This window comes from Lemur catta, chromosome X (genome assembly GCF_020740605.2).
Source record: "Lemur catta isolate mLemCat1 chromosome X, mLemCat1.pri, whole genome shotgun sequence".
NCBI lineage: Eukaryota > Metazoa > Chordata > Mammalia > Primates > Lemuridae > Lemur > Lemur catta.
In genome coordinates, this window is record NC_059155.1 from 68,981,609 (window position 1) to 69,006,716 (window position 25,108).

General features: G+C 43.9%; 1 protein-coding gene across 1 annotated transcript in view; it reads right to left on the bottom strand.

The window, feature by feature from the left end:
- STS (steroid sulfatase) overlaps nt 1-25,108 on the bottom strand; it is a 149,521-nt gene that overhangs the window by 70,440 nt on the left and 53,973 nt on the right. The window contains exons 2-5 of the mRNA XM_045537664.1: nt 7,629-7,769; nt 4,204-4,325; nt 3,976-4,098; nt 1,735-2,158 (exon numbers count right to left, since the gene is read on the bottom strand). Coding sequence (XP_045393620.1) covers nt 1,735-2,158; nt 3,976-4,098; nt 4,204-4,325; nt 7,629-7,765 — 806 coding nt within the window. The 5' untranslated portion in view covers nt 7,766-7,769. The remainder of the gene's footprint in view (nt 1-1,734; nt 2,159-3,975; nt 4,099-4,203; nt 4,326-7,628; nt 7,770-25,108) is intronic.

Sequence of the window (25,108 nt, forward strand, 5' to 3'; positions counted from 1 at the left end):
GTCTTACCCGACAAACACAGAAACTGGTACCAGAAGTGGGATGCTAACCAAAATAAAACTTGAGTCATGTGGTGCTATGTGAGCAGCTGGGCAGCTGGTACTCACAGTATTCTCTGAAACCAAGGGCCAGAGGCTGAAACAGAGAACGGTTATTAATATACATGACCAATGAACCGTTTCTATATTTCACAGTTAAACTATGATTGAGATTTTAAGAAAATATGTTGAAATGTGGAGATGATGTGAACTGTAGGAGTTAATCATTCTATAATATTTTTGTCTTATTTTTAGAGAGAGGATGTGATAGTATCAAGTGGAACCTTTGTGTAAGTCACTTAATGGTCTATTCAGACAGCCAAGTCATGAGTGAGTTGCCCCCAGAGCTGTATAAAACACCTCTGCAATACCAGAGAGGCACACTAAAATATGCCCTATGTCTTACCTATTGCATAAGCAGTGATGTCAGGGGTGCAGGCACAGTTGCATCCCAAGGCGAAGGCATTACCTTTATACTGTTTCATAACCAAAGGCAGCAGAGGGTCAGGGGAACCGCGGCCCACTCCAGACCTCCAGTAAAGCATCAGCGCTTCACACATGCGAAACAGACAGGGGGATGCAATATCTTCCATGCAAGGAAACGACCACAGAATTTTCAGAGAGTAAATTACCTTTTACCTATCTCGCCAGCCCTAAATCAAGTAGTTTCTGCCTACCTTACTTATTTTCTTCTTTGGCTGAGCATTTTGTCTCAGAAAAAAAAAAAAAAAAGACGTTGTTTTTAAATTAAATCCCTCATAAACTTTCCTTCCATCACAGTAACTTCCCTTTCATCATCTGGAATGATTTTATAATTTTGTGTCATGTGATTAATTGTTATCTATATTACCTCTATCGCCTTTATAATCTTTAAATCACCCAAGAAAGCTCTTTTAAATCTTCCATAAAGTTTAAGTTGCCACAAAGATCAAAGCTTTGATGTTCAGATGAAACTTCCATTTTTCTTTTAAGTGCTGTCCTCTAAAGTTACAAATGGAACAAAACAGTTTTACTGGTTTATTTGCTTGTTTTGAATAGACAGTGTTCCTTATATAGCCTCCGTATTACATCTATGTCATTGTGTCTATAGACTCTACTCGGTATATACTATAATACAGATATGTACCTTGTCTGTTTACATTGCTCAGGATTGTTGGCCGTTCCTCGGTTCACGGTTACTCGGCTTGCTGACTGCAACCCCCAAACTATGAATTCACTGGGACCCAACAGACCCAAAAGAGATAATTCACTTCACCTAGTTTTCTCACGGAGTATTTTTTTTTTTTTTTTGCTCAGAGATTGGCCCAAAATATTTTAGATCTTTCCACATTGTTTATATCACAAGGACAACTTCTAGACTAGACATTTACCATTATCTTTCCTCCCATGACTGCCACATTTCAGGAGTAAAGACCATGGTGCTATGTGACGCCTCCTCTGTCATCAGACATTACTTTGGCATGGCCTCCCAGCCCAGTGACTCTCACGAGAGCTCATGGCATGGTGACTCTTTTCCGAGATCACCAAACAAGCGCCACGTCCTTTCCCACTTCCCTCCTCCGGAGCACCTGGCTAGACAAACACGCTGAGTAGGGAAGGATGATGCAGTTGGCATAACCCTGCTCCTCCTCCACCTCCACGGGAAACAGCAGAACATGCTTTCTCACAGGCAGCGTTGGAAGGAAAGGCGGCACTCACCTCCGAATGAAGTAGGTTGCTTCCATCGTCAGCCTTTGAGTGAGGTTGTTGTAGGACATGGGCTGCTGGGTGATCTCGTAGTTCCTCATCAGGAAGCAGTTCAGGGGACGAAAGTAGTGAAGGAAGCACAGGAAGAGGACCAGGATCACGCCCGCCAGGACGAGAAGGCAGAAGAAGACGGTGTGAGGCACGCGGAGCAGCCCCAGGCAGTTGAGCACGGCGAGGGTGAGGACGGTGATCCCAAGGATCTGCAGGGGGATGAAGACCAGCTTCTTGAAGGCCGTGCTGAAGACGGTGCCCTCCCCGGGCTTGCAGTCTCTCAGGTTGGTCATGGACAGCCCGTAGAAGTAATCAAAGCCATGACGTAATGGGTGGTGACAAAAATCAGTCTTGTTGTGACAGTTCATTCCGAGGTGCCACTTCCCTGAGGAGACAAACAGGTTGGTGATGCCGATAAACACCCTGATTCCAACACCAGCTTCTGACGCCCACACAGAAAAGCTGGCTCCTTCTGCCTTAGGGGCCAGGGCTCATCATAGGACCCTACAGCTTTTCACTTCCTCTTCTACAAACACTAACGTATTAGCCACTCACACTACTAGAACTAATTTAGTGATTGCAAAAGAGAAAAAGAACAAAACTGAAACCACATAACATCTTTAATAGGCAGGAAACAAAACTACACAGAAAAACACAAGCTTTTTTTTTTTTTTTCTGGGCAGATACTTTTCTGAGATACATCCTTAAAATTAAAGTTTTAGAACCAACATAATTTTGTGCCTTGAATGTTAAAAGTTGAAATGAATCCTTACTCAAAAACCCACCCCTGGGGCATGAGGAAATCATACTCAGTAACTTAGCAATTATTTTAAACACCTCTGAAAATGTCTTATAAAATGTTAATTATGCCATGAAATTAATGAGTGCCTCACAAAAGAAAAAAAAAGAGACAATGGTTTTATAACAAGATGTCAGAGGAAAAAGAAGGGCCATTTTGCTCCTATGAGATTTTCTAGGATTCATTCCATGACCTGCTTAGACCCAAGCCTGTCATGCCAACAGGCGGAACACATCATTTGTACCAATGGAATAAAATCAATAGGAATGTCAACCGAGATAAATTCTGACACAATTTTATTAATAGTATTGAAAAGCAAAATGAAAATCCTTGTCAACAGCATAGTGTGAATATGTCGCTTTGTATGATCTTTTGGTGTGTATTGGTCATCTATCATTTGTCTATCTCATCCATCCATACTCCTGTCCATCCAACTATCCACCTGTCCATTTTATCTATCATCCATCTATCTGTCTGATCTACCCTATGTTTATGTGTATGTATATATCTATTTATTGTTATCATAATCATCTGTCTCATGTATCATCTACCTTATCCATCCATCAACCCATCTATCTATCCGTCATCATCTGTCTCATCTACCATCTATCTCATCCCTCTACCTATCTATCCATCCATCCATCTATCCATCCATCCATCTCATCTACCATCTATCATCATCTGCCTCATCTATCATCTATCTCATCCATCTACCCATCTATTCATCCATCTATGTATCTTTCTATTATCTGTCTCTTCTATCATCTATCTCATTCATCCATCCATCTTATATATCATCTATCATCTACCCATCATCATCTGTCTCATCTGTCATCTATCTCATCCATCCACCCACCTATCCATCCATCCATCCATCTCATCTGTCATCTATCTATCTATCTGTCTTTCTGTGATTATCTGTCTCTTCTATCATCTATCTCATCCATCCATGCATCTATCCATCCATCCATCTATCTCATCTATCATCTATCCATCATATGTCTCATCTATCATCTAATCCATCCATCAATCTATCTGTCCACCCATCCATCTATCCATCTCATCTAACATCTATCATCATCTGCTTCATCTATCATCTATCTCATCCATCCATTGATGGATCTCTCCATCAATCCATCCTTCTATCCCTCCATCCATCCATCTCATCTATCATTTATCTATCTACATGCATACACACACATGAAAGGACACATATCTATACATTAAAATAGCCCAGGTAGGCACACTATGTGTTAATCTAGGATGGAAACATTTCATTCCTATTTAAAGTTGTGCAAAGTGTATCAGTGATGTCATCCCTAGGAAGGCTGTTGTGATGCCCTCTCACACTCTCTTGCTAACTTTGCCCAAGTCCACCCCTCCTTCTCCTCAGATGTCCATACCTATCAGCGCTGTTGAATAGCCTTGATTCTTCAGAAGCCTGGCGAACGTAATCTCACTGGTAGGAAGTCCTCCAGAAGAGGCTGTGAAGATGAAGACTCCAGTTCGGTACCAAGATGCCATTCCTGAAGCAGGAACAAAAAATCAACCCTTAGGAACCAGGATAACACTGGGGCTGGGAGGCTGCCCTGAGGGGGACAACAGCCCCAGCAATGCAGACAGGAGGCTACCTGATCGCACGGGGTACCGGCCGGTCATGAAGGCTGCCCTGCTCGGTGTGCACAGGGGCGATGCTGCCAGGTGCTGAGTGAGTTTCGCTCCCTCATTGGCCAACCGGTCAATATTGGGAGTCCTAGAACAAGAGAATCATGGCATTTGTGATGATCTTCACAATGAACTGTCCTGTGGTTCTTCATGGTGGGAAACCTCTCAATGATCAAGGGCAACTGGGTGATCGTGTGGGGGAGAAAGGCACTATGGCAGGCAGATGAGGTGAGGAAGACATGACACAGAACCAAGACTCAAAGTAGAACAAAACCATGGAGATGTCTAAATGATCCAGGTGGGACATCCCCTGGGGGTCCATTCATGTTCTAAGAGAGCTCTCAGCACCTGCTCCCTCCAGCCCTGGGTTAGAAGAGGGGAACCACGTTGGGGAATCAACCACTTCAAGGAGGGAAGGTAAGACATGAATGAGGATGAGATTTCAGTCTCCTCCTGCCTGTGTCCACCAAGTTAACTCTGTGCCCCCAAAGGAGAAAGCTGTGGGGTAAGCTTGACTCCTCTTTGCTAAACCACACATACACACAGCCAAAGGAAATCCTGCAACCAGCTGTCATGAGCCTCCACCTAATTTCCACACGCTCCCAGGGACAAGGGAATAATCAGGATCCATGTGCCTCAACCAATGAACATCAACAAATGGGTTAACATGGTCCAGGAAAAAGGGACAGAGACCATAACGAAGAAGTGATATGTTGTCTCATCTATCATCTATCTCATCCATCCATCCATCCATCTATCATCTATCTGTCATCATCTGTCTCATCTATCATCTATCTAATTCATCCATCCATCCATCTATACACCCTTTGTTGGCTTATGGTTTTTGTTTTTGCTTAATAAATACTTATTTATCACCTCACTTCTAGGATGATGCATTTTGCAAGATAAATCATCCTGGTGCCTTTTCTCCGTGAATGGATTGGCTGATCATCTTTGGAAGTCATTCAGGAACTAACATCTTTCAGTTTTGGGACCACATCAAGCTGTATCTCCCCACGTCCTCCACCAGAAACCCAGGCCCCTTCCTCTCTGCCTGGATGGTCATCTTCCATCCTTCAGGTCTGGGCATAGATGGAATTTTCATGGTCAGGCAGTGGTCCCCTGTTCATGGGAGTGGACTGGTATATGTGCAGGAGACTAGTCCCTATGCTCCCATCACAGCAGCTTCCTCACTATAAAGTGATCACACGACTAACTGTGCTCCCCTGCAAGATGGCTGACTGTGGGGTGGGAGCCTGCATCTTGTTCACTGGTCCCACGGCTTACTTAGACCAGTGTCCACACAAAGTAGTGCCACAGTGATGCACAGGGGAATCATTTCATTGCATTTGTAATGTCTGACTGGTTTGCCATCTACTAATTTATGTATGCATTCAATTGTCAATATTTCTACTCTGCTTTTGCCTTAAAGGATGAAATGCCTGGAAGACAGAAATTGTCTGTGTATTTGGCTTAAACCTCATAATGTCTAGACTTGCCCATGGAAGAATTTGACTATTTTGGGGTACGATATTGTAAAATATAAAATAAGAAATATAATTCAGAAAGAACAGGACTCTAATATGGAGAGAAAGATAGATCTAGGGTAGATACTGCTATGAATTTTTCTGTGGGATTTTACAGATATTTTTTTCTTTTGAAAATTGGTAGAGATTTAACCTTAAAGCCTTGATTTTAATTTTTTAATCATCAAGACATCGTAGTAAGAACAGGTACCTGTTATCTTAATAACCTTAGGAATATATACTATTAAAAATAAATAAGTAAAATGAAAAAAAAAACTAATTGAAATTATGATCCTGATAAGAAAAACTAAATTAATAAGATCTGTGTCACAAATGTCAAAAAGTGATCTCTAAACTTTTACAAAAATTAGGTAAAAGGTGGGGGGCAAAAAACACACACGGTATCAGCTAAAATTTTAAGAGAACTTTGAATGCAGATCTTATCCTTGTGTATGCTTTTTAAAAATCTTACCCATGATGTAGGTTGGTGTACATATTAAAAAACAAAAAGCACCATTTGATGCAAAGATACATTTGGCTATATCTTGTGGGTAAGTTTAGCTTTTCCTTAAAAGAATAATTTATTTAATTTTCATTTCATCTGATATGTAAGGATGAAATACACACTTTCCATGATGCTTTGTCACGTGGAAAAGATGAGAAGTCAGAGTGAATGGCATAAAAATAAATCACTGTCTCACAGCACCTGCCAATGGGCCCATCCCCAGCCTCAGACATTTAGTATTTACAGATCCTACAAGAAAACTGTAATAAAAGCAAATGATTTCTTTCCCCATCCTCTCCTCTAATTTAGTTTGTATTGATCTTTTGTGTGATGAAGCTCTCGACAGAACTGTTTTTATGTCATTGTCTCCTCATTATTGGGAAGAGAAAATGAAACTCTCATGTCAGTATTCTACGACACAAGGACTTACTTTCCTTATTCAACTAAAGGGCCCTTCAAATCCGTCTTCCATTAAGTCAAGTTTTGGCAGAGTGCTTAGCAACAAATACCCTCCTCTGGGTGTTCAGAGGCAAGCTTCGGATTATCCCAAGTCTAGTTCCTGTTGTGTTTTTCCCACTGTTGTGATCAGAAGTTATGCTGTTGTAAAACATGACATCTCTCCCCATGGCTGTTTCTCAATACCCTGGTCTGAACGTGTGTGTCCCCTCAAAATTTGGGTGTTGACATCCTCACCCCAAGGTGATGGTGTTAGGAGGTGGGGCATTTGGGAGGTGATGAGGTCACGAGGGTGGAGCCTCATGGATGGGAACAGTATCCTTATAAAAGGGACCCCAGAGAGCTCCCTCGCCCCTTCCACCATGTGAGGATAGCGAGAAGGCGCCATCTATGAATGAGGAAGTGAGTCCCCACCAGACACAGACTCTGCCATGCCTTGATCTTGGACCTCCATCCCCCAGAACTATGAGCAACAAATGCCTCCTGTTTACAAGCCATCCACCTGGTCCACGGTATTTTGTTACACCAGCCTGGATGGACCCGGACAGCCTGGGTGGCTGCAGAGGAAGGGCCTAGGTTGGTGGGAGAGTTAGGTACAGAGGTGAGAGTGGCTTGTTAATAAGCCGGGATGGAGTGAGGCAGGCTCAGAACCAACCAGAACAATGGCAGATGCCAAAAAGAAAAGATGGAATAGGGAACGAAAGGGATGGAAATGAGAATGCATGCAAAGCAGCATAGCAGTGGCCCATAAGAAAGAAACACACAGCCATGCATGGAAGCGTGCTGCTCGGAGGAGCTGAAACCTTTCTTCATGGGCTGTGTTCTTAGATCTATGTTAACTGTCCCCGGGGCCTGTTGCCTACGAGCAGAGCCAGGTGTTTATGCGGGAGCTCCGTCACCCAACCTGAGCGTCTTGTTGCCGTAGCACCCCGGATCTCCGATGCCGAGGTCGTCAGCCATCAGCAGGACGATGTTCGGCCTTGGTGCTGAGCCGCTCTGGGCTTCCCACAGGAATAACAGCAGGAGGGAGAGGACTCTCATCTTCCTGCAAAGGGCAAGGAGACAAAGGGAACTGAAGGTGCCGGCTCGTGCTTGCTGCGTCCCTACTTCTCTGGGACCCTCCTTCCGCCTTGCACAGGTTTCAGGAGGGGTCATTCTCAAAACCAGCCCTCCCCCAACAGTGCGTTCTCAGAAGACACTTGTCTAAGAGGTTGCTAGGCAAATAATTTTATCCTCTTTCCGGAGGGTTTGCTTGCGAACCACACACTGCCTTCTCCATGGCTAGCCACGACCTCTCCTTTGTCTCCTAGGCTGAAACTGAGGTTCTGTTAGAAACATGAAAACACAATTGTCCCTCCCACCCCCGGTCATCTCTTTGTTGAAGGCAGGCCCCTTCATGAGCTAAACGTCCTCTCTTTGAGTGCCGGGAAGACAGGTGTTTCATGAAGATCCCATGTTCAATGCCATCTCCTTTCTAAAATTAACCATAAGTTTCAGTTTAGTAGCTTTTTAAAGGGAAATGTATAAACCCTGTGAAACTGCGAGTGCACAGGGCCACCTGCCTGGGACAGCCCTATGTGCTGGCAAACGTACTGAGGGAAGGGACGGCTTTGTCTGCCGTCCCAACACACGCTCGCCTTATGGCATTCCGTGCCTTGCAAGAACATCAGGCCGAAGGAATTTCAGGGGAGGGTGATGGCTTGAGCACACACACTTGACACCCGCCTCTCTGAGGGCCACTGACCTTCACGCTACTGGGGTTGGCAGAACAACGGCCCTCCCTGCAAATACGTCCGTGCCCTCGTGCCCCGAACCTGTGAATATGTCACCTTACATGGCAAAAGGGGCTTTGCAGATGGGATTAAAGACCTTGAGATGGGGAAATTATCTTGGATCATCCAACTGGGCCACATGCAGTCATATAAGCATCCTTATCAAAAAGAGGCAGAGGATAGGACATTCGACTACAGAACACGAGGAAGGCAATGATGGGGGACCTTAGTCAGGAATGTGAGTGGACTCCTAGAAGCTAGAAAAGGCAAGCAAACAAAGTCCTCCCTAGAGCCTCCCGCCGGAACCAGCTCTGCTGACACCTTGATTTTAGCTCCCTAAGCCTCATTTTGGATTTATGGCCTCCAGAACCGTAAGATAAGAAATTGGTGGTGTTGCAACCACCAGGTTGTTGTCATGTGTTCCGGCAGCTGCAGGAGACCAACGCCCCTGGTGCGTTGAGCGTGTGCTGTGTGCCTGTTCTGTTCCCTGCTCCATCCTTACAACGCAGAAGGGTTCTCGGCTCACGGCGGGCACACGTGTGTTCATGTCTGTCACGTTAGAAGCCTCACGCAAACAGGGGCATCCTTGGTGGTCTGCTCACATTTAAAAGTGAGACCCAGGAAGTTGGTTCAAGAACTTGCAGGCTTGGTGGCACCTGCAGGCTTCTGCCTCGAGGAAGCATGTGCTAGGTTGGCCTTTATGTTGACAGATTCCAAATGTCAGGACCTGCAAGCCTGTTTCTCCACTGAGGAACCCATTGATCTGCTGCTTGGGGTGTACAGCCTTCAGGCTGGTGGCCTTCTGGGGTCGCAGGAAGCGAGGGCAGGGCACTGGCGTATCTCCCTTCACACAGAGAAGCTTCCCAGTCCTCTGGTTTCAACCCCTTGCTTTCCGTCTACACTGGGCTGTGCCTGATGCATTTTTTTCCATAGGACCAGCTCGTTTCCTGACGGCAGGGGAGAGCTGTCTCGCTCTGCAGAGTTGAGGGTAAGATCTGGAAGCCCAACTTCTCCCACCAAGACATGCAAACACTCCTTTGGTTTTCAGCCTCATTCCTCAACCCATCTGCAGAGGTTCGCAGAGCTCCCACGTGCTGGGCCTCTCTGGGTTCTCTGGTGTCAGCGTCACTCTTCCTGCTGGCTTCCCGCTCAACAGACAGGTGGGTGTCTCCTCATCCCCTCCTGCTCAGCCACCGATTCGCCGTCTTCCCCAGCCCTCTCCCCACCTCCTGTATGGAGGCCAACCAGGCAGGCCGACCACAAAGCCAGTCTCGGTGTTGGATCCTCTCTTGCCTGGGGGCGGGGGAGCCGGCCAGGAAACACGCTGAGCAGTATCCCCATGTCTGCTGCGACACAGGCGCTCGTTCTTAGTGGAGAACACATTGTGGGGTGGGGCTGGGGCAGGGGCAGGGGGTGGTTAGGGCAGGAAAACCACAGTGAGAAGAAAGGTAAACACCTGTGCCCTGCATGGCGCTTAGTTGCATCCCCAGCCTCTGCCCGCTAGATCCAGCAGCATCCGTGATATCTTCCCAGTCATGATGCCCAGAAATGTCTCCAGACTCTACCAAGCATCCCCTAGGGGAGAGGGGACAAATCTGCCCCTGCTTGAGGATGATTGCACCCCAGCGAAAGAGGGGGCTGGTAGGAGAGTGCCGAGAGCCAGCAACCAGGGTGAGCTCAGTGCCAAGTATGCTTTCCTGTTAGCCCCAAGAGAAGCATTTCTTCTTGGAAGATCATACACGGCTGGTCTATCCACTCACCAGTCATGTTCCCACCGCTGTACTCTTTGAACGTAAAGGATGTTGGAAAGCATGATTTTTCTTTTTTTCCCCAAGAAGATAAGTAGTTGGAGGAAGCTATGTGGCTGGCAGCCTGAGGGTGCTTTCTTCACACATGACTTTACCAATTATGAAGAGCCACTTCCCTCTCTCCCTGATAAATACCTTATCTCCGCTGGGTTGGCACCTCTGTTATTCACTGAGATCCTTAACACACTGACTACCACACTAGAAAAATTATTTTTATTATGAAAACAGAATAAAAACTTTGAAAACAAAACGATCCTTCCTAATTTAAGGAAAAATTTGTCATTTTTTATTGTTTTCTGTGCATGCTATATGCAACTTGAAAAACAGTTCACACAGCTCCCAAGGTAGAGACCTGTGAGTTACACATGCTTCACGAGGCCCCGGGGGCAGAACTAGCATGAGTTAAATACAACTCACATGGCAGTGGATGTGTTAAACTCTATAAAGCGATTGACTCTATTACCCCTAGTATTTGAAAAGGACAAAAGAGCTTTTTGTTCGTGCGTTTGTTTTGTTTAAGTCTCTTCCCTGTAAGGACGGGCTGGCCATGGGACTAGCCTATAGAATGCAAGGATGTGTCTGATGGCCACACTCACTTTCGATGATACAGGAAATTGTTTATATTTGTAAAAATACATTTTTGGTGTGTCTAGATTATTCAGCTTAGTTACATCATTAACTATCACCATAGAATTATTTTATGTGACACATTTGTATTTTATTTATATTTTATGACATCCATTTTACATGAATTATATACAAAGCCTAGAATGAAATGATTTAGTCCCTGGCACAGGCCTGTCATCTTCTCTCATTTAAAACAGGCTAGAAATAAAACTATCCCTTATCTCATCATAAAATTATTATTTTGCAGCTCAGGATCTGTAATGGCTTCCTGCTGGCCCTAAGACACAGACTGAGAGCATAACTAATGGATCTTCTGCCTTCGGGATGAGCATTATCATCCCCGTACCGTTGTTAATGTGAAATCCCCTGCGACTCCCTGCGACCTTCCTTGTGGGCTGCGAATGCTGACCTAGGCAGGACCTGGCGCAAAACCGAAAGTCTCTCCCAAATCTTAACTCCTTAACCACAAACTTGGTGACAAAGATCGAGCCATGCCTTATCTGGTGAATGGGTTTTTTTTAAAGACTAGATTCAGGGGATGATGTATGCTCTGCCAAATGTTCCTTCTATCAGAGACACCATCCCTTCCCGGGAACAGCTCTTTGGAGATATTCTTCGTGGCAATCAACATCAGTTAACATATTCTTTGGCTGGTAAATCCAGGCTCCAGCCCCACATGAGACAGAGAAGTTCCAAGTAGGAACAAACACATCTATACAATTTACCCAAGTACTGCACGCCTCTGTCCTCAACGGCTGGGAGGGGGTACCCAAAGGTAGACTCTGCTACTTTCACCGCGGTGGCAAACGTGGTCATTACAATGGACCTCACATTGCAACGAGGTGAGGAAAAGTTGAAGAACGGGAAGCAGACAGGGATAACACGGACAGGCCAATCTTCAGCCCGTATCTCCAGCTTCGTGCGATATCTATGGGGATACCGTCCAGACTGCGTGGATGGGAGAAGCCTCCCCTTTTCTTATCGTCCCTGTGCATTTCTTTCTTAGCACCAGTGCAAGACACTAGCAAGTGCAGAGTTGAGTTATTTTGTGTTTAATCTTCTCTGCTGCACTGAAAGCAGAATAGGTTCAAGTGCCCCCTTGCCAGACCCCGGCATCTCTTATGACTGGCACATATTAAATAGTCAGTATGTGTGGACTGAGCGAATGAGTAAACGACCACCAGATAGTTTTGTGGCTCTGAGATCAAGCGGTTGCTCCCCATCCAAACTGCATCACAGGCACCATGAGAACAGGTACAAGTTGTTTCCAAAATGATAAAGTGCTGGATAATTGTGACTTGTTAGGAGCCTTTTAATCTATCTATACCTTTGCAACTGAAAACAATTCACTGACATTTCCACCAACTCCAGCAAGCACTTATGGGGCAAAACCTGGAAAGAAGAAGACATCATAGCAGTCCCATGGTGGCTTCATGATTGCATGAGACGCAGCGTCAACCTGTGAGACCCTGCCTGACCAAATGAGGGAATCCACAAATGCAGAACCCACTAAGATGAGCAGCAGAGGGAGAAACATGGCTTCTGTGGATGAGGCTGCCACGCTTGCACCCCTGCCTGCTAACAGCAAAATGGGCAGCTGTTTATTTAGCCTGGTAGTTTTTCTCTTCTGCAATACAGAGATGATCATAATGAGACTTTATAAGTATTCCCGTGTGGATAAAATGACACACTTAGTACTTTCACGTGATAATGGAATCACAGTCATCAGCCAGTAGTTGCCATCATTATTAGCATTATTATTAATATTTTGTGTAAAATATAATAAGTAGAGTAATAGAGTTTTAGACCAAGATGAGATAGGCCCAATGACCCCCCTCCTGGCATCCGTATCATGGAGAATTCCCTCGCCTTGAGTGTGGGCTGGACCTAGAGATTCGGTTCTAGTGAACAGAATAAGGAAAAAGTGATGAGATAGCACATCTGTGATTAGGTTACAAAAAACAGTGACTTCCATTCCGCTGGCAGACTCTAGCTCTTGCTAGCTTTGGATGAAGTAGGTGGCACATGGAGGGACCCACGTGACAAGGGACAAGAGGGAGGTGTCCAGCCAAGAGCATGCAAGGAAATGAGGCTGTGGGGCCAGCCTGCTAGGAACTAAATCCTGCCTACAACCGCCGGAGCAAGCTTGGAAAGAGATCCTGCCCCTGTCGAACCCTGAGATGAGACCACAGCCCCCGACAGTCATCACCTTGGTCTCTGCCTGAGAGAGACTCGGAAGCAGAGGAAGCAGCAAAGCTGTGTCCAGATTGACCCACAGAAACTGTGAGGTAACAAATGGGAGTTGCTTTAAGCTGCCAGGGCTGGGGGCAATTTGTTACACAGTAGCAGATAATGAATACAAAGTCCAACAACTTCAATAGCTTCAGATGGGAAGTTCAATTTCGTCAGTGAGGACCAGGAAAAAGCTCTGTATGCAGCGGCTCTGAATATCTTGTTGAACTTATATTAAGAATGTGTTTCATTATTAACAAGTAGTCAGAATTGAAATAAGCAATTCAAAGAATACATGGCTCAGCTCAGCAACCATGTGAAAAATGAATTTTTGTTTTACACTTGAAAGTTGAAGATGCCAGAAGAAGAAAATGGTACTCAGGGAAGCCCTAACGATTGGGAAAGAGATTAAATGGAGCATAATTCAGGCTTCACATGAGTTCACGTAAATGAAATTTCACCAAACCCCCAGCTATTCGGAGCTCTACTTTGGGCTACTTTGCTTTGATTGTACACAAAAATTGAATCTGTTCTTTTAATGAATTTTGTTTCATTGTATTTTTACTGTTATTATTAATGTACAAAGGAAAGAAAAAAAATCTAACCACTCAGCCAGCTACTCAGGTAATGTGTGGGTGTGTTTCTCTGCATGTTTGTTTTTCTATGTTTGCTGTATAAACGGCTGAAACTGCAGCATTCTTACAACCGTGGGCCTTGTTTGTTGGCTTGTTGTTTTCCACGCAAAACTGTCACCCTGAGATGGAGAAAAGTCAGGAGAAATCACAGCAGTCAGACACAGGGGCTGTTTATTTTCACCCTGAAACGATGGAGTAGACTGTGAAGAGTTTGGGGTGCCAGGCGTGCTTTGAGGTGCATTCTCAGGCAGGCGCTCCCATCGCTCCCTCGCAGGTGAGTTGGGCAGGGCCAGAGCAGATGCCAAGACAGTGGCCCAACCCGACAAGGAAGCTGGTGCCCAGACCAGCAGGGGGAGGTGGCAGCAGAGGACTGAGCCGATTGGAGATGCTGTAGATAGGACTTGCTCCCTGACTGGCTAGGAAGTGTCAGAGAGAGACAGCACTCAATGATGGCTTTGACCTTGCTCCCTGGAGCCATTATCTGTGTAGGGACAATGACAGCCAAAAACACTGGCAGCTTAAGATCGTGAATATGCACCATGTCCAGACGTCACCCCAGGTAGGATCCATTGCACATACGTGTGATCCTTGGGGAAGATTCATTTCTGTTTTCTGTACTTTTTGGTGAGAGGGTTAGTTTTTTAATCCAAACTCAACCCAAAAGGCTAAAAGCCCATTAATAATTTTTAACGTCTATATTAATCTCTGAATCACAGAATGGTTTTGGTTAGCTCAGTGTGACAGTGTATCATTAATTATACCTCCTAAATGTGCCTGGGGTAGGTATTTTTAGGGCTAGGGTGAGAAATACCATCTAGCCCCATTAAGAATGTATGAAAAGTTAAGTTTGTTAAGAACCACTTAGAATCCCATTGTGTAGAAATTATCACCTGAAGTAACCATATTTTCTATCTTTCCCATGAGCGTGGCTTAGAACAAGGTGTTTATAAAGATATTTTAAACTATTAAAACACAGTTACTTGATAGAAAAGTAAACATTAAATGAAAGTGCTCCACTCCAATATATTAAGAGCATGACACATTAACTTCTGAAAAATTGCCTAATTTTCCTTTTAAAAAATTAAATTATTTTTCCGAACAACTTTAATTTGGCAAAAGGGCAAGAAAAACTTTTTTTCTGAGAAAGTAACTATTCCTAGAACAGCGCTATTACCAAAGAGAGAGACAAAAGAACATGTTCATAACAAGAGATGTAATTATATTAAATTTGTTCATTAAAAGAAAATTAATAATGCACTTACATAACGGAAACTTTACCGCAGCAAAGAAAATGTTCCTGATCTATTTGCTCAATGGGTAAGAAGGCTTATTAAAAATAGAGAAAAACTTGCACGACCAACCATATTTTGTAGAAGAAATGCAGTTTTCTTCAATCCAGGCTATGTATGGCGGTGAAATTGGATTCACAACATGTTATTATCTAACAGAGGTCCTGTTTTATATCAATAACGAAAAATAGTCTGACGTGAGGATAGCAAAAACTCATTCTGAAATTGTGTCTAAACAGGCATTTCTATAGATTTAAATATCTGTCTAAATCAGCTGTGATTTTTCTAAAACACATGTTCATGCTGTACGGACTCCCCGATCCCATTTCTTCTGACTATGCAGTAGCAGCCGGTGCCCTGCGTCTTTGCATTTCTCAAAACACTCAATTATACCCAGTATAATTAAATCCATTATTTTCATAATTTTAAGAGTATTAATAAAGTATTAATAAAGAAAAAGTATTTCTAAAAAAGTCTCGCCTAACTTCTTTGTTCACACGGGAAGTCTGTAAGAGGGCCCCGGAAACGCTACATGCTGCATGTGTGAGGATCCACTGGCTCCACTTGCATGTCCTCCCTCTCTTGTGTGGGTTCAGCTGATGCACCCTGAGATGGAGGGGAGGGCAGCGTGCAAGGATCCAGAGATGGTGGTTCCTGTCCCCGGGCTGCCACCAAATAGCTGTCATCATTTGAACACCTCACGTGACCTCTGCGGGTCTCTGTTTCCACAGTGCCACAATACAGGGGTTCCAGTCACATCCAAACCCCTGCGACGTTCATGCTTCCCCAATCGGATGGTGTCTCTGAGTCCACCTGGCACTAAGTCTGTATAACTTTCTAACTAGGAAGGAGAAGGGCAGAGTCTGCCAGCACCAACACAAAGCAAACCCCACAATGAACACACCCCATGACGGCGCACTTCCTGAAAAACCATCGTCCCTGGTTTTCGGACTAGATCTCTGCAAGGCTGAGTGCTCACCTTGAGACTCCCTAGAGTCCCAGAGCAGCAGAAGAGTACCAATTTAACCCCAGCAGAAAAAGCAATGGCAAGAAAGGAAGGTGCCAGATTTAGCCAGGGCAGCGATGATAACTGCCACCCACGGTGTTTAGACCGTAACAGATCGTTAGTTAGCCTGGCGCTACCCATTTCGTACAGATCACCCTGTACTCCCAACGACCAGTATGGCAGCCTCTGTTAGTGTCCCCATTGTACAGACGGGGACAGGGAGACTGAGCGGCGAAACCACCTGCTCAAGGCCATGTGGCAACTGAATGGCAGAGTGTGTGGGGGCCACAGTCTAGCTGTGTCAGACGCCAAATCCAGTCACAGAAACGGTGACGGGTCCAAGAGTCAATGGCAGTGGCTGCCTCGGGAGGGCTGCGCGGAGGGAGTTTTCTGTTTCACTCCATACGCGGCTGGATTATGTGGGTGTTTCATGACAAATGAGCACGAATTGTATAATTTTTAAAGACAAAATGCAGAAAATAAGACCTCAAATAGTTCACTGCTATGAACTGCAGTCCCAGACTCCTGACCACTGTCCTGGAGATTTTTTCTCAGCTATCTGCAGGATTAAAATCTGTAAACATCTACATACTTTGAAATAAACTGTATAACGCACATGGTAATAACATGTTGGTTTACTCTGAGCTCTGTTTGGCCATCTTTGCCTTTGAGTATAAGACATTTTATTTACACACAGATGAAAACTTTTATTCATCACATCACTTAATGAATTCTTAACTGAAAAAAGTACTTTTTTCATAGTATGTACATATACTATAAATATGTGTATATATGTATATATGTATATATGTGTATGTGGATACATACACATATAACATAATATGTGTATGTGGATACATACACATATAACATATATACTAATATGCATGTGTGTATATAGTAACATATACATGTATAGTATACACATACACATGTATGTGTATATATAAAATATAGAACACCAAAAATATATAGATATGTCTCTTTTCCTATGTAGACGGATAGGTATTGCTATGGATATAGATTACACACAGGCACTTATATATAGCCTCATACTATTAGCTCAAGTGTCTATGACTATCAATGCTTTCTATAAACGTTAGTATTTCAATGTTCTCCCAAATTTTACAAAACAAATTCTTATTGGGGCTGATTCATCATTTTCCTTCTAGATTGTTGAATCTTACGTAGTTAGGTATCGACATCTAATGGCTTGCTTCTATGACAAAGGAAGATTAGCAATTTACCCACTCTGCATATAGTTCATAATTATGCTAAGCAAATATTTAGACATAATACACTCCCCAAAAGATATTTGATGTCGTGAAGCTTTGATAAAGTATCATTTTGTTAAAAGTATATTCTATAACAAGTAGACTGCCTTTGAAGATGAGAGATTATCTTAATACTAACCTCCATTATTTTTTTTCAAACTACAGAAAAAAGTACATCTCGGCATTTCGTGACAGGGTAGCACTATAAAGAGAATCTGGTGCACTCACAAACGTGCGTAACCGACACTGGATGTCCCTGCTGACACTTCAATTGCCCTTAATTTTCCTATGCTTCAGAAGACTAAATATTTTCCAAACAGTGCTTCTGAAGGGTGTTCAAAGCTCCCTGTATCAGTGATGTAAATCACAGAGTAGGCCACTGGAATTAATTGTAACGATGTTTGTCACGGGGCTGTAGGCTCCTACTCCGTGTTAGTTTATTTTCACTTGGGATACAGTTCAAGGACGGGACCCTCCTGTTGCAATTCCAGTTCTAAGCGCTTGGGTGAGATCAGAAGGTCGGTCCTGTGTAAAACGTGCGTTCCCGCCCAGGCAAAGATGCACAGTGTGCTGCCCGCAAAGCTCCCACGCGGAAGGAACCAGCTCTCTCCTGCTCTGAACTAAGACTCCCCCAACCTCCACTTCTAAACACTTCGCCACGGTCCGCTCACCACAGCTTACCTAATGCTTTCATTTATTTACAGTTTACTGGACGTTACGGAGAAGACCGCGTCCACAGGGGTTCTCGACACTCTGGGGAATGTGAACATCTTAAACAGTCCGTCTCCAGTACGCTATGCACCCGCTGTATTTGAAGAGTTCCTGGTTCTGAGGAACAATGGACAGATGGTGCATTATGGTGAGAGACGGAGGAAAGGGTGAGAAGGCCAGGTTTAAATGACCTCTCTGTTGGCAACAGTGAATTACAGAAGGATTTTGTAAGAAAAATCTGTATAGAAACATATACTGGAAGTTTGGCATTTAACACAGGATGAGCTTAAGACGCCTCTCTTCTCACTATAGAAGATTCAAGTTCCACAACAATACATTTCCCATGAGCACGAGAATGGTCGGCACATCCTCCAAATGTCTAAGGGACGCACGGATTTGAAGTCACTGATCAGGTCACAGATGCCAGAGGGGAGCTCTCAAAGGAGCCAAGGGTCGCAGAGACTGCCTGGAGTGGCAGCAAGCCACGAGCCGGCTGCCTCTGACCGTGGGTCAGTTCTCTCCCTGGCCGGCCTCTCCTCCTCCCGTAGAGCCTCCGCCCCAGCCCTATAGCTCCACGGCCCTTTTATCTGCCCTGTCCCTGTCTTTCCTTTCCTGCTGAGCCAAGAGCAGTGCCTTTCTGTGCATGTCAGCAACCGACTCAAACACGCGGTCTGGGCTGAGGAGGGAGTGAGGGCAGGATGTCTGGACAGACTTCAATCTACTCTGCTAGAGTCCTTGGAGGGCCAGTCTTAGAGAAAATAGCAAAGCGTTACGCTACCCACAGAGGACATCCCTGCACATAGCGTTTGCTCAGGGACCTGGCAGGAAGGAACAGCTTCGTCAGGACAGGATTTGGATATTTGCATCTTCCAGGATCCGCTGGACAAAATACCACCGAGCACCCTTGTCTCACCTGGATGTCCAGCATTCGATATGAGAGAACGGGCTCGTGCTACTCAGGAAACCAGGGAGAATGAAAACACGGAGAGCCAACATCAAAGGAGAGAAAGCAGAATACACACGAAACTTGGAGGAGCAAAGAGAGCGAAGGGTTTGGGAATGGCATGTGGTACCCCCGTACACCTCGATACGCATCGGCATTCCTGCTGTCACTGCTGGAGGGCCTCTGGGATTGTCCTCTCTGGGGTACTAAACCAGTCTTTGTGGGGGTGAGAACTGTGCAGCCTGAGCAATGACTTGAGATAAAAAAAAAAAAAAAATTTAGCTACTAGAAATCAGAGCCAGAAGACAAAGACAGCTCAGAACAACCTGGGCACAGCCGGCCGGCCAATGAGCAGCCTGTTGTTACGCTCACCTCACAGTGCAGCAGGCTGGTCATCCCCCTGCACTAGAATCACCTCACAGGACCCACCCCGGGCATCCTCCAAAGGAACATGGGATGGGAGGCCTTGGCTCGTGGGCTGAGCCCCTTCCCCTGAACAAGAAGACACCCTGTCATCGCTGCTGTTTCTTCAGGGACTATGAATAGGTGCACACGGCTGTGAAGCTCTGTAAGTAGACCATAGAGGCTTTTTAAAAAACTGCTTCTGTAGTCAGATGGCCAGCAGCTGATGTGCATGGGTGGGAATGTAAAGTAGCACAGCCGTCATGGAGAACAGTACGGAGATTTCTCAGAAAACTAAACATAGAACAAGCATACGACCCAGCAGTCCCACGACTGGGCATTCATCCAGAGGAATAGGAATCAGGACATCAAAGGGAAGCCTACGTTCCTGTGCGTATTGCAGCGCTAGTCACAGTAGCAAAGGGATGGAATTCACCTCCATGTCCATCCACGGATGAGTGGACAAAGAGGACGTGGTACACACACAGAATGCAATACCATTTGGACATAAAGAAAGAAAGAATTCCAGTGATTTTCTGCAATATAGAGGTTGTTGTGTTAAGTGAAATAAGCCAGGCACAGAAAGACAAATACCACATGTTCTCACTCACATGTGGGAGCTAACAAAGTTGTTCTCGTGGAGGTAGATGGTGGAATGAGAGTTAGTTACCAGAGACCGGGAAGGGTGTATGGGTGGGAGATGAAGAGAGGTCAGTTAATGGGACAAACATACAGTTAGAAGAAATAAGTTCTTGAAGAGAAGGGAGAGTATAGTTAACAATAACACAGTACACTTTTAAAATAGCTAGAAGAGAGGATTTGAAACATACCCAACATTTACAAATGATAAATACTCAGGTGACAGACACACTGATAACCTGACTTGATCGTTACACATTCTAGGCATCTAACAAAATTTCACATGTACCCCATAAATATGTACAAATATAGTGTATCCAAAAACAATCTTGAAAAAAAACCCCAAAAACCATTCTCCCAGGTTCAAAAAAAAAAAAAAAAAAAGTCCAGCCTTAGGAAGACTCAAAGTAAAATTGTCCAAAGTGATGTAATTATCACATCCTTGGTTGTGAGTCCTCAAGCATCCAAGCCACAAGACCCCATGGAAATCCAAGCAGGCCTGACATCTGCAGGCAGGCAACGGCACGCTCTGGAGGAGAGCCCCGTGTGTTTGGGCGTCTGTGTCGGCTCACAGCGTGGTCCCCTGCCCAGTGCTTAGCCAGCGTCCTGCATCCTCCTGCCAGAAGGAAGCAGCTTTCCCAATCTCGGGGTCTCCAGACCTGGATATCTGCGGCACAAGCACACCCATCCTTCTCATTACCCTTTCAAAGTAGGAAACTGCTCACCTGATCTACCTACCAAATTAGTCCTGGTAAAAGTGAAAACAAATGGAAACCTTGTCAGTCTCTTCCTCTGTAATAAAAGATCTCAGAAACAAACTAGGACAGAAAAACAGTCAAATTCCAGTGGAGCAAAATGCATCTCACTCTGCCTTCTCCAAATCCATTCTGCATTTCTCAAAGTGGTTTAAGAACATAAAAGGGATAAAGTCCCATAAGCACCTTTTGCTAACCCTAATGCACTGTATAGAGGCGGGTAGGGCATTAATGAAGCCCCACCCTCCCTCCTTACTCACTCGTGCACCTGCCAGACTTTGGGGACCACTCTGCACCACCTCCCATTTCCCTGCACTGGATTTCCCCAAGAGCTTCCGATGCATGCCACGTCCACCCAACTCCTGGCCCCTGGGCTCTGGGTCTGAATCCGGTTCCCCAGATCTGATTATCAGGCTTCACTAAGAATTTCCACTCATCCACACTGTTGCTCCTCCTCATAGGATCCTAAATGCCCTGAGAGGACAATCCCAAATGCAAATGCAAATGCTGACAGCTAGCCTCTGTCCACTCAAGACACAGCACACTAGCCTGGGCAACAGAATGAGACTCTCTCTCAAAAAAAAAAAAAAAAAAATTGCATGGAACAGTGATTATGGCAAAAATTAAGGTCACCATTCATTATTTCATATTTTCAAGTGTATTCTAAAACTTTCAGTTACATTATGCCCCTGAAAACTTTTCTTAATAATACAAATATTCATAATGTTTTTTATTACAAACTCTGAAGCCAGCATATTGTCTCATCAGGCAGCAAAATAAAGCTTGCTATTATAAAATGAAAAAAAAAAAGGCCACTATTTGAACAATGCTAATACAGTAACTAGAACAGAACAATGCTATAAGAAGCTTTTCTTTTCTTTTTTGGAATGATTATTTTTTAGATGCTTCTTATTTATCACTAAGAAAAGGAAGTATGATTATTAAGAGAAGAATGGGATAACCTAAACTAATTAAAAGAAACATTCAATTTAAAAAATCAGTAAACTAAAAAGAATATGAATAAGTAAGCCACACATCAGGGAAATATCTGTGAGACAATTATCTTTTACAGGATTTATTTCCAGAATATATAAACAACAAATCAATAATAAAAAGAAGAACAACACAATAAAATTGGTAAGTAATTGAGTGTACACCCTCTATAAGAAGATATGCAAAGGACTAACAAACAAATAAATAGGTGTTCAGCCTTATTAGTCATCAGAGAAATGAAAATTACCACGGTGAGATACCCTTTCACACCAACTACAGCAGCTAAAAATAAAGAAAAACGGACAACATCAAATGCTGGTGAAGATTCAAAGTACATGGGGCACTCATATATCACAAGTGGAAGTGTAAAATCATGCAAAGATTTTAGAGAAAGGTTTGGCTGTTTCTCATAAAATTAAATATACATGTATCTTACTAGGACTCAATGTTTCAGAAAGAGAAATAAAACTATACACCCACTCAAAGCCTTACTCATGATAACCCTAAACAAGAAACAATCCAAAAATCTATCAGTAGGGGAATGGATAAACAAACCATAGAACATCAGCTCAATGGAATACTACTTGGCCATGAAAATAAACACACTGCTGATAACACAACTGCATAGAGGAATCTCAGACATATTACGTTGAGTAAAAGAAGCTAGACACCAAAAAACGCATACTGCAGGAATCCCATGACAGACAGTCCCAGAGACCGAAAAAGTAATCGATGGTGGCAGAAATCTGAAGAATGCTTGCCTCTGCCTGGGGTATTTATTAAAAGGAAACAGAAACATTCTGAGATGGAGATGGACATGCTCGGTATTTTGTTTTGGGTAGTGACCACGTGTGTCTAAAATTGTCAAAACGCATAAAACAGGACACTGATAATCTTAACTTTTTTGTATGTATAGCTCATAAAAATATACAAAAAGTAAGAAAAAAAAAGAATGGATTGCCTTCCTTATTTATAAAATGAAGTAATAAGCTATCTTCCAAGATTCTCCTCTAGCTTTTATATTCTGGGATGCATCTAGGATGTCATGGTGACAAAATTTATTTCCTTAAAAAAAAACAATAAATATGAAACACTTTTTAGACATATGCAGAAAGGGCTTAACATAGCAGACCCGAGACTGCTCTCCTCAGAAAGGCCCGCTTGCAAGGTTAGCTCTTGGCTGGCATCTGAGAATTGGATGTGGGGAGTGTTCTCACCATTCCCAGAATCAATAAGAGTAGCTCTCTCTACTTAAAATGCTTGTATAAACAATGTGGTTTATGCTGAATATCTGCTTTTCTTCTGGAAGGCTGCAATTTTAGTAGTGCTAGGCAAAGGGTGCCCATGTGAACAGCCTTCAGTAAAAACCCTGGGTGCTAAGTCTCCTACAGGCTTCCCAGGTAGACAACACTTCACATGTGCTGACAACTTGCTACTGGAGGGTTAAGTATGTCCTGTGTGACTCTCCTAGGAGAGACACCTGGAAGCTTGTGCCTGGATTCCCTCAGACTTTACCTTTTCCCTTTGTTAACTTTGCTGTCTACTCTTTTGCTACAATAAATCTTGAGTTCTACTACATACTAAGTCTGTGAATTCCCCTAGTGAATCACTGAACCTGGTGGACACCCTGGAGACCTCCAAGACAAGAAACAACATCAGATCTTTGTGGTTTGGGGATTCTTACTGTATGTATCGCCCTCCACATATCCTATTATTGAACCTGAGCTACATTTAGTCCAATGAGTGAACGTGCATTGATATAAAGGTTGATTCATAACTGAGAGTGACTTTAACTAGAGAGTATAAATGCACGGACAAATAATGTCCTTGTCCTCCAGTAACAGTGCTAGCCCTAAACCAACAGATTTAAAGTTTTCTTGGCATTTCCATGGGCACCCCAGCTGTTCCTACACCCTTAGCCAAGAGATTTTTGAGGACATCTTCCATGGCCCATCTGTGCAACGCAGAGTGCCATGCAGAGGAAATGGCAGGAGAAGACTGAACTCAGCAAAGGAAGCCAGGATGAGTAAAATAAAGTTGGAGAACAACAGAGCTATTCTACCAAGTGGGGAAGACCAGTCTGCAAGTGGAGAAGGCTCTGAGAACCACAGACTGTTAGACCCAGCAGGGGTCTTGGAGATCCTGTGGGCAAATATCCTCATTTTATAGGTCTTCTTAGTCTATTTGGGCTGCTATAACAGAATACCATAGACCGAACAGCTTACAAATAGCAGACATTTATTTCTCACAGTTATAGAGACTGGAAGTCTAAGATCAAGGTGTGGCAGAGTCTGTGTCTGGTGAGGACTCTCTTCCTGGTTCATAGATGGTGCCTTCGTGCTATGTCCTCATGGTGGAAGGAGTGAGGGAGCTCTTGGGAGTCCCTTTTATAAGGACACGGATCTCATTCATAAGGCTCCACCCTCATGACCTCATCAGCTCCCAAAGGCCTCACCTGCTAACACCATCACTGGGGGTGAGGATTTCAACATAGGAATTTGGGGGGGACCTAAACACACAGACCATTGCACAGGTGAAGGGACTGAAGTTCAGAAAGGTTAAACGCTTGACTCTAATGACAGCCATAACATCAGGACGAGAAGGGACTAACCCTACTTCCATACTAATGCTACCGGTTGATGGATTACTCATTGCTTTGTAGCCCATTAGATTTTATTTCCTGCTCAAGTCAGAATCTGTCTACTCCAAAGTAATGTCCAGGAAAGCTACTTTTTCCATTTAAGAATGGAGAGGATTGAGTCGAAAGACCAGAGCGTGAAATCAGGAGGTCATCCTTTCAAATCCTGGCCCTGTTACTCAAAGCCTCGGTATCACGTTCTCTCCATTCTTAGAAGAGAAGAAGGATACACTCAACTCCCAAGTCAAATGGGAGATGTTTAGGGAACAGTGCTCTTCTCTTTCTCCTTCCCTTCCCATTGGCTCTCACCAATGTCTCTCCTTGGGTCAGTGATGTTAAACATCTCAGACTATTTCTGTGACGGAGAAAGAGTCGAAGGTGAAGGTCTGGATAGTCTATGTCTTCAGATGGTTTCCACCAGTTTAAAAAAAATGCATTTAATTCACTCCGGGCTTCTCTTCAAAAGCAATAGGAAAAAATTACAGATAATGAACACTATCACTTTGAAAGACAAATTCCTATAAAGCCATTTAATATCATTACACAGCATTGCTTTTATCTCAAACTTTCTTCACAGCTAGAGTTCAAACAACTCAATAAAATCATTTGAATTCCTACAAAATTTAAGAGAAGGAAAATATTAGGAATAGAATGATGAAT